Raw genomic sequence first — 16,598 nt, 5'->3', positions numbered from 1 at the left:
AGCACACCTCGCTTTTCAGACCGATGAGCTTTGTAAAAATCGACTGTTTCAGAAAGGCGGGGCATAGAGGAGAAACAATAATGTACAGTATGTGGAAAATAATGTGTTTTTTGAAACTTAAACCGCATAAACACATTGCATTACACCAAATACACAAAATAATGTTCTTTTTAGCAACGTCATATGACCCCTTTAATTTTGAAAACAGCAAACAGTTAATGTAGCAATGCTTTTATCTTTAGTGGGTGACCTCTGATCCATGTGCTGAGCCTTAATTTTGTGAGAGCTCCCCCAAATGGTCAAAAATTTTAAGAAATGGTTTTGATTTGTTGTTTAATGTTTCCACAGGTTCCTGCTATCTCATTGGCCTACGAAACTGCTGAAAGTGACATCATGAAGAGACAACCCAGAAACGCTAAAACAGATAAACTGGTGAATGAGAGGCTCATCAGTATGGCCTACGGTCAAATTGGTAAGAGCATGGTTACTCTAAACAGACGTTCTTTACTGTTAGCGCTATGTTCATTCTTTGACCTGGTTTTGAACAAGCAGGCCTACTCTACTGTGATATTTTACTCTTAGCATAGTATTTAATTTAATTATTATTAAAGTTCAACATACTGCAGCAGCAGGCTAGCTGCAAAAGCATCTGTGTTACATATATTGTGTTTTATTTCATTTGAGATCCATTCTTGTTAACTGCTATACTTTGAAATACTAAATCGTCTGCATATACAAATCTGCCAGCAAGCATGCCGACCAGGAATATCTTTAGTCAGTGCATTAATATAATCAACAAAATTTCATAATTGCTATTGCAGCCTTGCCCTTAGTTCGCCTGAGAAGTAAAAACAGTGCCACCTACGGTTTTTAATTATAAAGAAACTCTATTAATTAAAATGGAATACTGAAATGTAAAATATAAATGCTGTATATTACATAAATACATACAAATAAAACAAACACTTAATTATAGGTGATACACAATTATTTTAACCTATTGACAGACCCTCTAAACTTAAATTTTAATGTCATCATACTTATTTTTAGGTATGATGCAAGCAGTTGCAGGGTTCTTTACCTACTTTGTAATTCTTGCCGAGAACGGATTCCTGCCCTCCGATTTAATAGGAATTCGAGTCAACTGGGACGATAAGTATCTCAATGACTTGGAAGATAGCTATGGCCAGCAATGGGTAGGTGTCACAACTGTATAAACCAAAAAACTTTTATAATACAACAAATGTGAAGTATCGGTCATGTAAATATTGCTCTTCTGTTTACTCTTCCAGACATATGAGCACAGAAAGATTGTGGAGTTCTCATGCCACACAGCATTCTTCGCCAGTATTGTGATTGTGCAGTGGGCCGATCTGATCATCTGCAAGACCAGGAGGAATTCCATCGTACAGCAGGGAATGAGGTATGTAAACAAAGTGTCCAGCCATTAAATTGTGCAATGTGTGTTCTACGGCGCTGTTTTTAAAAGCATTGTCACCACTTTTCTTTCAAAGGAACAAAATCCTCATCTTTGGTCTGTTTGAGGAAACTGCTCTGGCAGCTTTCTTGTCCTACTGCCCAGGCATGGACATTGCTTTGAGAATGTATCCTCTCAAGTAGGTGGACATAACTAGTCTTTTACACACAAGAAATGGGAATATTTCATTTTTATTCTAGCTGACCTTGAAATGTCTATTGAACATTGGTATTATGTTTTAGACCATGTTGGTGGTTCTGTGCCTTCCCATACTCGCTGCTCATCTTCGTCTATGATGAAATTAGAAGATACATCCTTAGGCGGAGCCCAGGAGGTAATAACAGATATAACTAACAGATGTTGGCAGTCTTTGACATTGATATCATCTATGTTTGTTTTCATTTTAAAGCTAAAGTATCTGTTTCCCAAGAGGAAACCTGGGTTTTGAATGGGGTCTACGATAGCGATAACTTTCATAACAGTATTTTGTTATTTCACATGTGAATGAACTAGCTCTAATATCTATGCTGTTTTGTTTCAGGCTGGGTGGAAAAAGAAACATACTACTGAAACACGAAGACTTTCTGTTGCAAACATATGCGAGAAGACGTGCATTTTGATATTTTTTTTTTTTGAATGATTCAAAATCTGGTCATTATCAATCAATAAATATGTCAAATTAGAAGGAATTTGTGTTTGTGTCTTCATTATGCACTACCGTTAAAATATTGGTCCCCACAAAGATATCAAATGCAAAACCTTTAGAATCACATTAGACAGGCTATATGGCCAAAAGGAAATTGATTTAATTGCTTTATTGAATACTTAACTGTAAAAATGCCAACTGTAGAGGTTACTGTAATTAGATTAATGTAAGAACAATATAATTCGATTGGATCTTCCACCATGATATAAAGCGCTTGTGATGATTACATCATTGTACTTATTATTGTCCTTGATGTATCTCAATATGATGTGGCCTGGCCATGATAAAGGCACAGCACGTGATATTTATAGGCATTGTAAAATCAGATTTCACTACTACCACAAGAGGGCATTCTTCTTGTCTAAAATTAGGGGGTGACATGATAGTTTCCATGACAACACATTTATAGGCTAGAGCCCACAGCTTGTAAATAAAATTCAAGATATTTTTAGCTCTCCTACTTTGAAGATGCAGTCTCCAGCAGGCGCCAGTTCAACAGCACTGCTCAATTTCCATCACCAACAACACACACAATACATGTGTTTAATGAGCATAATCCCTCTAATGAGGATAATCTGGAAAACATAAAAAGAAGAAAATAATGACCATGGAATACGATCTCAACAGAATAGAGCTAAAAAATTGAGCTCAAATTATCCTAATGATAGAAATCCTCGCATAATAGTGAATCCCATGATATTTGTGAAAAACAAGCCTAAAAGCAACAGCATTTGCATTATTTTCAGTTAACACAAGGCTATTATTCTAACAAAACTGCACTTCATTAATTAGTACTGAGAAATATTTAGGTTATAAAACATTGGAAAACCAAGCAAGTCATGATTTTTAGATTGATTAACACCTTGAATATGCTTACGTTTGCTTTCTAAGCACATACTAGATGTATGAATCACAAGACCATGTTAATAATTTAATAATTTCTAAACAATTTAACCAGGTTACTCCATGCAACCATATTTATTTCGTAACTGTGCTCTTAAGGAGACCATTTGAAAATCATATTTTAAATAGTTTCTAGATGGTCTAAGCTGGTTATAACGCTCATAAACCAGCTACGAACTGGACCACCTCCAGCTGGTTTACTGCTGGTCTGGTTTTCGGAACCAGCTAGAAACCACATTCTAAAACACGGATATACGAGTTTAAACCGGATTTTCTAACAGGGTATTAACTTTAAAGAGTTTCTTAACCAGCAATTCACAAAGATAAGCTCAAAGAAAAAAAGGGAATCGGCACTGATATAGAAAAGTGATACATTATTTAACACGATCAAAGTTCAGAGGTGAAAGTATGTCACAATCCCCCCCAACCCGTTCTTGTCTTCCCTGCAGACCACGCCCCTTTCCTCCGCGTTACCATGACAATCCAGGCAGACGTCACAGTGAAAACCCCACGATGTATATATAAGCTTTGAGTGTTCACACTGTAACGAGGCTTGGATGCGTGTCCGACTGGAACGACGCGTTCAACGGTGACCAAGGGAAAAAGCCCCAAAAAAGAGGAAACGGGATTGGGGACTTTTAATTTGTTGTTTTAAAAGAAAGCTTGGATTTTTTTTGGAAACCCAGGTGGTCTTTTTTAATCAAAAGAAGCAAAATGGGACGAGGAGTAAGTGTTGAACGTGTTTGTCGTTTCATTCTTAAAGGCTGTCTAGGAATTTGCAGTATTGTTTCTGTGTTTAAACAGGTGGTTTTAGAGTTGCTGAAAATACTGGTTTGGTAAATAGTTGTTTCCAAATGGCTTCCCGGTGTATGAGACTTCCGCAGTTTTAATATTCAAATTAGTTAGTTTAAATGAATGAAATGCGCATCTAACCCATAAAACAAGTTTGTATTCTCGGGTTTTAAGTCTGAGGCTTTAAAAGAGACTCAAACTCCATTTTAAGACGTTCTTGGTTCACTACAAAGATTTCAGGAATGTAGCAGACAACTTCCTCCTCTATGGCCGCGATGTTGCATGGCCTGTTTGTCGAAGCAAGTACAGTCAGTCTCGTGACTTTTACATTGTACAACTGAAGTAATCATGTTTGTAACAAGAGAAGAGTTCTGTGTTCCTCTGATGTGTAACAGCTGTTAGCAAAATCTCCAAGCTCTTTAACTATTACGACAGAACATTTCTAGTTGACTCGACAACGTGTTTCTGAGTGTGACGAAACCTCGAGATACATTGTGTCACTATTTTACCGCGTAAAACTCGGAATGAACGACGCGCTTACTTGAAACATTTGCTGTAAAACCTCCAGATGCGCTAGATAAGCTGTTCAACCCATCTCGACATACATCCATTACACTACAGAGGCTAACTATCCAAAATTAAAACATTGAACGAGGTATTTAGGTATTATATTTAAACTCTAAACGCTTTAACTTGGCATCAGAATTCACAAAATAACTCTTTTTACCCCGAGGCGCACATCGTTAAACTAGGCTATTTCATTTAAAACTACGAGATGTGTCTGTGTAGTTTAACTGTTTAAAACCTCTAAACAAACAATACCCGTGGTTAACCATTTCATGTAAAATCGTATAGTTAAAGCTTTGACATATCATGGCGTTTTCACGCAGTGTGATGTGGTTCATGTTATGTTTTTCTCTGTACAGTAAACCATGTTTAATTTTAGGGTGTAGTCTGACATGATACAGTTGTCTCGGGTTTGAGGACTAGTTATCATCGCGTCTGTTTGTCATCGTTATCTTTAAGTGTAGCAGGCTGAGTTAGTTGAGTAAAGGCTTGACTTAAAATAAACGAGGGCACTGACGGAGACGGTCTTTACCTGCTGTGAAAACACGTCTGTGTGTCTCGCAGTGCAGAGTTATGCATTAATCGTAATTAATTTACATTCTGGAACTGTAAAATATCTCATTAGCTGCATGATATGCTTAGCTTTTCAATAAAATTCCGCCTTCTTTCGTTTCTCCTTTAACATTCAGTCATAATTTTATGATTTGCTTCCTGTAGGGTTCATTAACTCTACGATTCCAGCATGCAGTGGCATTGCGTAAGAGCTGAATACCACTCCCTAATGTGAGGCTCTGAGCACCAGTGTAAATGTAAATTATGCATTCAGTCCCAGGGTTTTCCATGTGATTGGGAGCAAACAGCCATCCGCATGTTTCATCTGGGTTTGGTGCATTGAGCTACGCCCCCAGCCCCATCAAATCCCACCGCAATGGGGCAGATGTCTCGCCTCTGCAGACATAGGCTTGCTGTTGTGTGCAAGAGACTGATATGAAATAACAGCATTTCATGTATTTTGCAGTGTAGAATTTTTTTGGGGTCATATTGAAATAAGAATTAAATGATATATTTGCTAGTTTAATACGGAGTTTCTACATTGGAGTTACCATAATGGCATATATAGTACTACAATCCAATGCCATGTTACAATATTCATATACATGGCATATAAATTATGCAGTTTACCATGGTATTATTACCCAGCGCTGTAGCCACCATAGACTTGGAAAGGGAGTAGAAATCGGAAAATATTTACAGTAATGTTTGCAAAAACTTAAGGGCAAACTATTATTTCATACAAAAATGTTAGGTATGTTTTGTGCTTTAGGACCGGCATCAGGTGTTGACCACAGCTGTGTTCTCGCTCCCCTGAGGGTGTATATAAGCTAAGACTGTCACTCCATCTCTGAAGGGTTTAACATTCTTTCCATTCATCAGTCACTATGTGTTAGTGAAACCTTTTGTCATTGAGAGTCTCATCTGACAGAGACTGACCACCCCTCCTCACTGACCCCGATGGCTGTCTCGGGGCCCCTTACCTTTTTTGGTGCAGTGAACTATGAGATAGTAACATGCATTTACCTCCAGGCGATTGTTGCTTTTCCACCAACAAGTGAGAAATAAATTGCTTTCCAAAATGCATGGATGTTTATTTTGACATTTTAGAAATGCAATAGGGTCCAAAAGTCTCAGACCACATTGAACCTCTATCACTTTCAGGATTTTGAAAATATTAATATCTAGGTGACTAGTTAAATGTACGTAAATAAGTGTCATTGATCATGTGACTCTGAACAGGTGGAACTCAACATTGGAACTCAAGATGCTCTTTGGAACATCTCAAATCATGCTGGAGAACATGATTGTCGGGTTTTGTTCATGAATGTATAAGACATTCTAAGAACACCGTTTTTTTTTTTATAATCCACCTTTTCACCCCAATTTTTATGCTGAAGTAATTTCACATTTCGACCCCACTGTACGTTTTTGTTCATTTGTCCATGCTCTTAAACCACAGGGAGCTTATGAAAAGCTGTAGCTTTAGCAGTTGCCCTGTGACTGGTGTGGAGGAGTTTGTACACCATGTTTTCTTTTCACCCTCCCCTGTTCATTCGCCACTTATGAAACAAAGAGAGTTGGGCCTGACACGTGACTTAACCCATTCACGGGTCTAGAGGTGTGGCTCTGTTTCCAATGGCAACAGGGCAAAGTCCCAGTATGAGAGCACTGATATGCTTGAGCAAACCGACTTTGGCTCACGTGCAAGATAAAAAAACTTGGAAGAATAGTATTTTTATTAATTTGATAAAGTCCAGATAGATTATTCTCTCACAAATATGAATATTTATGAGCAGGTTCTGCCATGGTTGATTTATTTTTCACCCTCTGGCTCAACCTTGTGACATTTTCCACACACATGTGCAAGATGTGAAAAGTGCTCATATGCATATTAGATGTGATGACTAAGCGTTTAAGTAAACCAGCATACGTAGATGTGAAAGAGCTCTGAAGTAAGCTGTCATATTCAGTCGGGCACTACAGGTGTTCGAGTTCTTTGTTTCTGGCCACTTTCGTCATCTGTTGCTTGTAGATTTATACCAGGACATGGATTGACCTGCAAAAAAATATAAATTTGATGCAGAGATAAATATCTTGTGTCTTTGTAAGATGATCTGAAATCATGAAAGCTGATGGAAAAATCTTAACTTTTTTTTAAATAGTTGTTTTCAGTAGCAACAAATGTCAGACCAAAATGATATAATCTGTCATTTTATGTTAATTGACTGTTGATGATGTCACAAGAACAGAGTTGTTAGATATTTTCTGAAACTAATGTAGGCTTCTTTAACTTTTTTTGTGCTCTTGTATGTTGTGCTATGGTGCTTTTCTCTTTTCAGTAAATTAAACCAAAAAAAATATAATTGCAGAATTGATAAATTGACACATTTTTCAAACAAAGAGCCTGTTGTTTGCTTCACTGACTTAAAATGACGATCAGATTTTAAATGCAAACTAGCAATCAAATGCTCTATACTTAAGTGATTCATGTAACAGCTCCCGTGCTTGTGAGGCAATGAGTCACCTATTGTATTCACAGAATTCAGTTGTGATAAGAACTGTTGCTTATTAACAGTAAGTAGAGGTTACTTGGTTAATTGCTTTTCAAGTTAAATGTTAATTACTACACGTTATCCATTGGGATCACGCAATCTGCACTCTGTTACCTCTTGCTAATATTTTACACTTTTATGCACTTCTTTTACACTCATAAGTTGGGTAATAGCACTTTTTTTGTGCATTTACATTACAAGACCTACACCCATCAATAAATGTAGGCAGTTTGCGTTCCTTAAAATATTGTATTCACAGAATTCAGTTGTGATAAGAACTGTTGCTTATTAACAGTAAGTAGAGGTTACTTGGTTAATTGCTTTTCAAGTTAAATGTTAATTACTACACGTTATCCATTGGGATCACGCAATCTGCACTCTGTTACCTCTTGCTAATATTTTACACTTTTATGCACTTCTTTTACACTCATAAGTTGGGTAATAGCACTTTTTTGTGCATTTACATTACAAGTCTTTTAAAACCTACACCCATCAATAAATGTAGGCAGTTTGCGTTCCTTAAAAAAAATGCTATTGTTAGACCATGCACAAGAGATTTAATGGTTGTTCTATGCTTGCTCCACCACAGGAAGGACGAGAACAATATGAGCTGGCAGCCACCTCAGAGCAGGGGGGCAAGAAGTCAAAGCCCAAGGGCAAGAAAGAGAAGGATAAAGACATGGATGAACTCAAAAAAGAGGTGGACTTGGTGAGTCAGTTTAGTTCTTTAAAACACCTATTGGCAAAACAAATCACACAATGATTGTAGTGATCTTTGATGAGATGTACAATGTTCATTTTTGCGCTATTGTAGGATGATCACAAACTGTCCCTGGATGACCTCACCAGGAAATACAGCACTGATTTAACTAGGGTAAGTCTGCTTCTGTATCGAATTTGAAATGGAAGACTATTGACAGAAGTATAATGGCATAAAGCTCTCAGTTTGGATCTTCATTATCTAACCCATCACTTTCTACAGGGATTGTCAGCAACTCGTGCTAAGGAGATCTTGGCGCGTGATGGACCCAACGCTTTGACTCCACCTCCAACCACCCCAGAATGGGTCAAGTTCTGCAAGCAGCTCTTTGGAGGATTCTCAACTCTCCTGTGGATTGGAGCCATCCTTTGTTTTCTTGCCTACGGCATCCAGGCGGTCTCCGAGGAGGAACCTGCCAATGATAACGTAAGGAGAAAACCCTGTTTGTGTTTAAGATCACATTGTTGTTTTAGCGGTATCCCTAACCTCTCCTTCATTGTCCTGTGCAGTTGTATCTGGGTATCGTACTCTCTGCTGTTGTGATGATCACTGGATGTTTCTCGTACTATCAAGAGGCCAAGAGCTCCAAGATCATGGACTCTTTCAAGAACCTTGTCCCTCAGGTACTGATGATAATTCTTTAATATATATATTATCAGGATCTTTCTCTTTTCCTGAGTGATGTTAAGTGAATTTCCACGTTGTCACATAGCAAGCCTTGGTTATCCGTGATGGTGAGAAGAATAATATCAATGCTGAAGAAGTTGTGGTTGGAGATCTTGTGGAAGTCAAAGGTGGCGATAGAATTCCTGCTGATCTGCGTATCATTTCTGCTCATGGATGCAAGGTGAAATACCATTGCCATAAGTCATGGTGAAATGTCTTCTCCAATGGCACGTTTCAAGTCTACAAGGATTTATTAATGATCTTGTCCTCTCCAGGTGGACAACTCCTCCCTCACCGGAGAATCTGAGCCCCAGACTCGTACTCCTGACTTCTCCAATGAAAACCCACTGGAGACCAGGAACATTGCGTTTTTCTCTACCAACTGTGTTGAAGGTAAGTCTTTTTGGAAGTCAAATTTTCGTACAATTAAAAGTAGACATTTTCATTGACTTTTATTTTGCTTACAGGAACTGCCAGGGGTGTCGTCATCAACACTGGTGACCGCACTGTCATGGGTCGTATTGCCACTCTCGCTTCTGGTCTTGAAGTTGGTCGCACTCCCATCTCAATTGAGATTGAGCACTTTATCCACATCATCACTGGTGTAGCCGTCTTCCTGGGTGTCTCCTTCTTCATCCTCTCCCTGATCCTTGGCTACTCTTGGTTGGAAGCTGTCATCTTCCTCATTGGTATCATTGTCGCTAATGTGCCAGAAGGTCTCCTGGCTACCGTAACAGTAAGTGTCAAAATAATTGCTACAATTTGGAATAATTGTAATCTCAAAGAGAGATAAACCTCATTCTTGTATTTTCAAGGTGTGTTTGACTCTGACTGCCAAACGTATGGCAAAGAAGAACTGCCTGGTGAAGAATCTCGAAGCCGTGGAAACTCTTGGCTCAACCTCCACCATCTGCTCTGACAAGACTGGTACTTTGACCCAGAACCGAATGACCGTCGCTCACATGTGGTTTGACAACCAGATTCACGAAGCAGACACCACAGAGAACCAGAGTGGAACCTCCTTTGACAGGAGCTCTGCTACTTGGGCCGCCCTCGCACGTGTCGCCGGTCTCTGCAACCGTGCCGTCTTCCTTGCAGATCAAGAAAACCTCCCAATTCTTAAGGTCTGTATTGGTGCATTGTGAAAGTCTGTCAAAAGATTTACCAGCTCTTGCAAAGTCTGACAAAGTAGTTTTTGCATGTTGCTGATGCCATCTGAGAGTTGTTTACTACATGCTCACAATGTTTGTCTGCTTGTGCTTAGTTCGGCTGTTTGCCTCTGGGGATTCTTTGAGTCCCTTGAGCTCACTAGAGCCTCTGACTGGTACACAGTGTTTCCCTGTAAACACCTTCCAGTTTCTGCCCACTCTGACTTGTTTTGTAATGGGACTAATTTGTTGGACCGATACCTCAAATTACCTTGCATTTCCTGGAACATCTAAGCCGTCTGTTTTAAAATGCAACCGTGTTTGTTGGTCCTCGTTTTTTTTCCAGACCATTCCTTGTTTTCATGCTTTCCTGTTTCCTTTCACAGAGAGACGTGGCTGGTGACGCCTCCGAATCTGCCCTGCTGAAGTGTATTGAGCTCTGCTGTGGATCGGTGAAAGCGATGAGAGAAAAATACAACAAGATTAGCGAGATCCCATTCAACTCCACCAACAAATACCAGGTAAAACCATCTCCTGCTTTGGCCAACTCTTTGGATGAATTTCAGATGTCTAATATCTTCTGTTTATGGACCATTTTAGCTCTCAATCCATAAGAACCCCAATAGCAATACAACTGAGTCCACTCACCTGCTAGTAATGAAAGGTGCTCCTGAAAGGATCCTGGACAGGTGCAGCTCTATTTTGATCCAAGGAAAAGAGCAGCCGCTTGATGATGAATTGAAGGATGCCTTCCAGAATGCCTACTTGGAACTTGGGGGCCTTGGAGAAAGAGTACTGGGTAATCTTGTGGTTTTAAATTGTATTTTGAAACCATGCGTTTCCATTCTGCACTTTCCATCAACATGTTTTTCCACAGGATTCTGCCACTTCAACCTTCCTGATGAGCAGTTCCCTGAGGACTTCCAGTTTGATACAGATGAGGTGAACTTTCCCACTGAGAACTTGTGCTTCGTTGGCCTTATGTCCATGATCGATCCTCCTCGTGCTGCTGTACCAGATGCCGTGGGCAAATGTAGGAGCGCTGGAATCAAGGTACGCCATAGTCATTCCTAATAACTGCTTGTGGTTTTGAAGAAACAACCAGAGGCGTCATAATTGCTAATTCAAAATCTCTCTTCTAGGTTATCATGGTTACTGGTGATCATCCAATCACAGCCAAGGCCATTGCTAAGGGAGTGGGTATCATCTCTGAGGGCAACGAGACCATTGAAGACATTGCTGCCCGCTTGAATATTCCTATTAACGAGGTCAATCCAAGGTAACAGATTCCTCCTCCTCAATTTGGATGTTTCCGGCTGGATATCTATTGCATCTAGTTTTTCATTTCATTTAATTTTAAAGGGATGCCAAGGCTTGTGTGATCCATGGTGGTGACCTGAAGGATCTGACCCCAGAGCAATTAGATGACATCTTGAAATACCACACAGAAATTGTGTTTGCCAGAACGTCTCCTCAACAGAAGCTGATTATCGTTGAAGGCTGCCAAAGACAGGTTAGTCGTCTTTACGATCTCCGATCAATCAAAACTTCACCAGGTCATTTTGATAAGATAAGAGTTAAGTACTTTACTTGGCTGGTGAACTGAGAGAAGTTTAGAGCAACATATAAAGCTACGAGAAGGAAGATTTTGGATCATTGGGCTTTGAGTGCAGACACGGCTACCCAGCATGACATAACAGCAGTAGAAACCAAGTGGTTGACAAAATAGCTTGTTGCGTTCGTAGCTGGTTAGGACAAGAACTTAGATGTGTCACAACACGATGTTACATTCATTTGTGTTTGTCCACAGGGTGCCATTGTAGCTGTAACCGGTGATGGTGTCAATGATTCTCCTGCTCTGAAGAAGGCTGACATTGGTGTGGCTATGGGTATCGCTGGATCTGACGTATCCAAACAGGCTGCTGACATGATTCTTCTGGACGACAACTTTGCCTCAATTGTCACTGGAGTAGAAGAAGGTATTTTTTTGAGAACTTACTTGACTGAAAAATTCTGAAGGTTACTTTGAGACTTGGTCCTCAAACATGTCTTCCACTTTAGGCCGTCTGATCTTTGACAACTTGAAGAAGTCTATTGCCTACACACTGACCAGCAACATCCCTGAGATCACCCCCTTCCTCCTCTTTATCATTGCCAACATCCCTCTTCCTTTGGGTACCGTCACCATTCTTTGCATTGACCTGGGTACTGACATGGTAAGCAATGCACTTGACCAGTAATTAATCACCTGATTTTTTATTTTTTTTTTCAGTGGATCATGGTCTTTAATAAACGTTATTGTGCTCTTGTCTTCAAGGTTCCTGCAATCTCATTGGCCTATGAAGCCGCTGAGAGTGACATCATGAAGCGTCAACCCAGAAACCCTAAGACGGACAAACTTGTGAACGAGAGGCTGATTAGCATAGCCTATGGTCAGATAGGTAAGAGTTGCTTAACAGCATAAACTGTCATAATTCTGCATGGCTATTTTCTTTACCACCAGTTGCACAGAGTTGGATGATTGAATCTCCTTGCTTTTTCTTTCTCCACAGGTATGATTCAAGCTCTGGCTGGGTTCTTCGCATATTTTGTCATCTTGGCTGAAAATGGCTTCCTGCCATCGACGTTGCTGGGCATTCGAGTGTTTTGGGATGACAGATACGTCAATGACCTGGAAGACAGTTATGGCCAACAATGGGTGAGTGTTTTCGAAAATCCAGTGGGCATATAATTGTTAAATTTTTCCACCACCTTATCTGAAAGTTGTGTTCTTGACCATCTCAGACGTACGAGCAGAGGAAGATTGTGGAGTTCACATGCCACACAGCCTTCTTCACCAGTATTGTAATTGTACAGTGGGCTGATTTGATCATCTGTAAGACCAGAAGAAACTCCGTCTTCCAGCAAGGAATGAAGTAAGTAAACAGCCAATAAATCATCCAGATCCAAATGGCTCAAAACAGGGATGTGAAGTCTTGCATGTTTGCTGTTCTTTACAGGAATAAGATTCTCATCTTTGGACTGTTTGAAGAAACAGCTCTTGCAGCTTTCCTGTCCTACTGCCCAGGCATGGATGTTGCCCTCAGAATGTACCCACTGAAGTAAGGCTTCACTGTTTATGGAAAGAAAAATCTGAATGTGATTGATGCTTATTGTTTAATGAATTTTTAGGGGAAATGTATTTTGTTAGGAGAGTTTATTGGGCAAATTGATTGCTAATGTAATGCATATAACAGGTGTGATTTTAATTTTGGTACAATTTCTTTTCCAGACCAAACTGGTGGTTCTGCGCCTTCCCCTACTCACTCCTCATCTTTATTTATGATGAAATCCGAAAACTTATCATTCGACGCAGCCCAGGAGGTAAGAGAATGTTTAATTGCACCATCCCTCATAACAGCGGATATAATTTTTATTCGCATAATTTGGTAAATATTGTGTTCCAAACCTAGTGAGCTGACTTGACTACATGGGTAACAACATGATATACATATTGACTAAAATAGTCAATTATATTTCGAATGAACCATTATCTAGTTTGTATTTTTACATTTTGAAAAGTATGTAGTAATTTTAAGATTTCTTTTAAGTGTATCTGCCATCTTGGATAGATTTTTTTGTCCACATTGCAATGCATTCTGGGATTGCTTCTCAATGAATAACATGTGATAGAAGCCAGTGTTTGAATTTAAATGCTGCCTAGATAAACAGCTCACTAGTTTTTTTTTTTCACTGTAATTTTTTGAAGTTGATGGCTTTTTAAGAACAGAGCATACAGATCATGTACAATGCATGCAAACCTTCTGCTGAGCTAATTTGAATTTTATATTTTTGTCATAGGTTGGGTGGAGAGGGAGACCTACTATTAAAGCATCCAGTCTGCATCACAAGTTTATTTGCATGGTTGTCTCGCTGCTCGGAATTTTAACCTAATTTGGATGTTTTTATATAGGGAATGCTTGATACAAACACTGAGATCGTGAACCAAGACATTGCGTGCCTTGTTTCTGAAGCCGGACCAATTTTATACATGTTTTTAAAAGTGTAATATAAAAATAAACTTGCAGTCAGGTCCCACATTTGTGTCATTCCTTGCTTTTCATTTATTCACAAGTTTGTTTGTTTTAATTTGGAAAGTGCTCGTAGCTTGAGTGCATGCCCCAGAATGCCCCTGTTTGTCTGGTGCTTTACCTTTGTAAACCTTATAAAAATGTACCATGGTAGCCATAGTATGCACCAAAATGCCTTTGTTGCTGCTTTTATTGTCACTTCTGTAAAAGCAAAAAATTTATGGAATGTCGTTAAAGCAATGTAAGACATTTCAGAATAACCAATAATCACATGAACCGTAGTAACTGATGTCTGGCGAAAAATTATGGTGTGGTTACCATGGTAAATTATTATAATTATTTTTTTGTTACTTTAAGGGAAACTGTAAATCTGCACGAGTGTTAAAAATGGCGGGAAAGAAAAATTCTTGCCAACCTCCTGTCCATTTCAACAGCCTCAGCTACTGAAAAATAACAAAAATGCATAATTTTACAGTGCAATATCCTTCTCAATGAGAGTGGGTGCGTTTTAAGTGGGTTTGGAAAGTGTAATCCAGGTGTCATGCCTGGAGGACACCGCAGATCCACTTCTCTCCACCTACGCTAGTGAGATCTGGCATAAAAACACATCCAACATGGTTTCAGTCAAAGTATTGTGAGTCAGAATCATCAGGGAGGGCTGGGAAAGGGATCATGTCTTTAGAGATCCACCAATTCAGTATTTTTACTTCTTTTTATTAATGACTGATAGCAATGACTAAAAGCAAAACGTCAGATAACCGATATGTCGAAGCAGTGTTTGCATGTGATGCGACATCTAAATGGATCTAATAATGCACTACAATAAAAACAATATGCATTGTAAATATCATAATTAGATCTTGTCATAATCACATTTTAGCAATCTAAATAGTCATGCGTGAATTTAATGCAGGATTAATAGTCAAGACGTATCCTGTATAGTGGAGTCATTTATGTAAGTGTAATACATGACTGTGCTGTTTTCTGATGAATGCATAGTGTGGTAAAGATGTCATTAAGTGTTATTCTTTGGAGATGCACGGAATTATGTTTATTGACCTGCCATTAACTATTTAAGTAGATAAGTAAATATCAGTCAAACCGATTATCGGTCTATGTCGTCTTTAATATGTTGAGCACAAGTAGGCTAATCTTAAACACTTTACCTTAAATAATTTGGAGCAAGTATCCGGAGTCTTCCAAATCTTGCATTACCTTCCCTTGTTCCCTCTCTGCTTTTGACTCTGTGAGCTTTACCTTTGGATGATGGCTCCGGGTTAACCGCCTGATCTCCCTGAGGTGCATATCTGTTTCCCAGGGAAGTTTGGCTGGGGGCCATGCTGGGAGAATGCGGTCGGTTGGGGTTGAGACTGAAGAGGGATTGTGTAGTTCAAGCCTGGATGAGCCTGAATCTATTTCAGTCTTGTTCTGTTGAGTGATCATGCACTGCTAGTAACAGCTATTTTCTAGCTTTCAAACGAGGCTGTTGAAACTGCATTTCTCTTTCATCTGTTTTTTTTTTTGGGGGGGGTCATAGGATACCGGTTGATAGTTTAATTACCCGCAATTAACTCGCAGTTCATTCCGTTCTGTTTTTTTTTTTGGGGGGGGCCATAGGATACCGGTTGATAGTTTAATTACCCGCAATTAACTCGCAGTTCATTCCGTTCTGTTTTTTTTTTTGGGGGGGGCCATAGGATACCGGTTGATAGTTTAATTACCCGCAATTAACTCGCAGTTCATTCCGTTCTGTTTTTTTTTTTGGGGGGGGCCATAGGATACCGGTTGATAGTTTAATTACCCGCAATTAACTCGCAGTTCATTCCGTTCTGTTTTTTTTTTTGGGGGGGGCCATAGGATACCGGTTGATAGTTTAATTACCCGCAATTAACTCGCAGTTCATTCCGTTCTGTTTTTTTTTTTGGGGGGGGCCATAGGATACCGGTTGATAGTTTAATTACCCGCAATTAACTCGCAGTTCATTCCGTTCTGTTTTTTTTTTTGTTGTGAAATTATGCAAGCTGTGACATTAAACTCGGTGGTATGCGTTCTCTGTGTTTTGAAGAATCCGTTCCACCCGTTGAGAACAGATCAGGCTGTGCTTTTTCCTGAGACGCAAGGTTATAACAAGCTGTTTGACCTTTTTCATTCAACTTTTCCATTGATTGTGTAACGTACAAAGTCTGAGCTGAGGCACAAGGACAGTTTTTATACTATTAACTGTGCCTTTCACTCTGACTCAAGTCAAAGTTGTTCATCAACTTCCAAAAAGCTGAAGCGCATGAAAATATCTGGGTCTTTTAGCCCAAAATCAAAAGAAATTATGTTTTGCGTGAAGAAAGTCCTAATTTTAGGATAGATCATATTCATTGTGCATTATCTTCATGAGCATTAAATTTAAA

At 39.3% G+C, this 16,598-nt stretch overlaps 1 protein-coding gene and 1 pseudogene across 1 annotated transcript; both read left to right on the top strand.

Annotated features, from left to right (window-relative positions):
• LOC107698907 (sodium/potassium-transporting ATPase subunit alpha-1-like) overlaps positions 1-2,091 on the top strand; it is a 12,612-nt pseudogene extending 10,521 nt beyond the window's left edge.
• A 1,512-nt stretch (positions 2,092-3,603) lies between these two features.
• Positions 3,604-14,203, top strand: LOC107698904 (sodium/potassium-transporting ATPase subunit alpha-1-like). The gene is made up of 22 exons (XM_016500040.1): positions 3,604-3,812; positions 8,142-8,261; positions 8,367-8,426; positions 8,535-8,738; positions 8,822-8,935; positions 9,025-9,159; positions 9,254-9,371; positions 9,446-9,714; positions 9,794-10,102; positions 10,513-10,647; positions 10,727-10,925; positions 11,004-11,179; positions 11,269-11,405; positions 11,489-11,639; positions 11,937-12,105; positions 12,188-12,342; positions 12,444-12,567; positions 12,679-12,824; positions 12,911-13,041; positions 13,126-13,227; positions 13,398-13,489; positions 13,967-14,203. Exons 1-22 carry the CDS (start codon positions 3,801-3,803, stop codon positions 13,993-13,995), a joined length of 3,087 nt encoding a protein of 1,028 aa, XP_016355526.1. The 5' UTR covers positions 3,604-3,800; the 3' UTR covers positions 13,996-14,203.
• Positions 14,204-16,598: the final 2,395 nt, after the last annotated feature.

This window comes from Sinocyclocheilus anshuiensis, unplaced genomic scaffold (assembly GCF_001515605.1).
Source record: "Sinocyclocheilus anshuiensis isolate Anshui unplaced genomic scaffold, SAMN03320099.WGS_v1.1 scaffold1854, whole genome shotgun sequence".
In the NCBI taxonomy this organism is placed as follows: domain Eukaryota; kingdom Metazoa; phylum Chordata; class Actinopteri; order Cypriniformes; family Cyprinidae; genus Sinocyclocheilus; species Sinocyclocheilus anshuiensis.
The sequence above is the reverse complement of the archived record's forward strand: the minus strand, read 5'-3'. Positions and strand labels throughout refer to the sequence as shown.

Coding starts and splice junctions, on each gene's coding strand:
- LOC107698904 (XM_016500040.1), top strand. Junction 12,825..12,910: donor ACAGTTATGGCCAACAATGG/GTGAGTGTTTTC, acceptor TGACCATCTCAG/ACGTACGAGCAGAGGAAGAT. Junction 13,490..13,966: donor CATTCGACGCAGCCCAGGAG/GTAAGAGAATGT, acceptor TTTTTGTCATAG/GTTGGGTGGAGAGGGAGACC.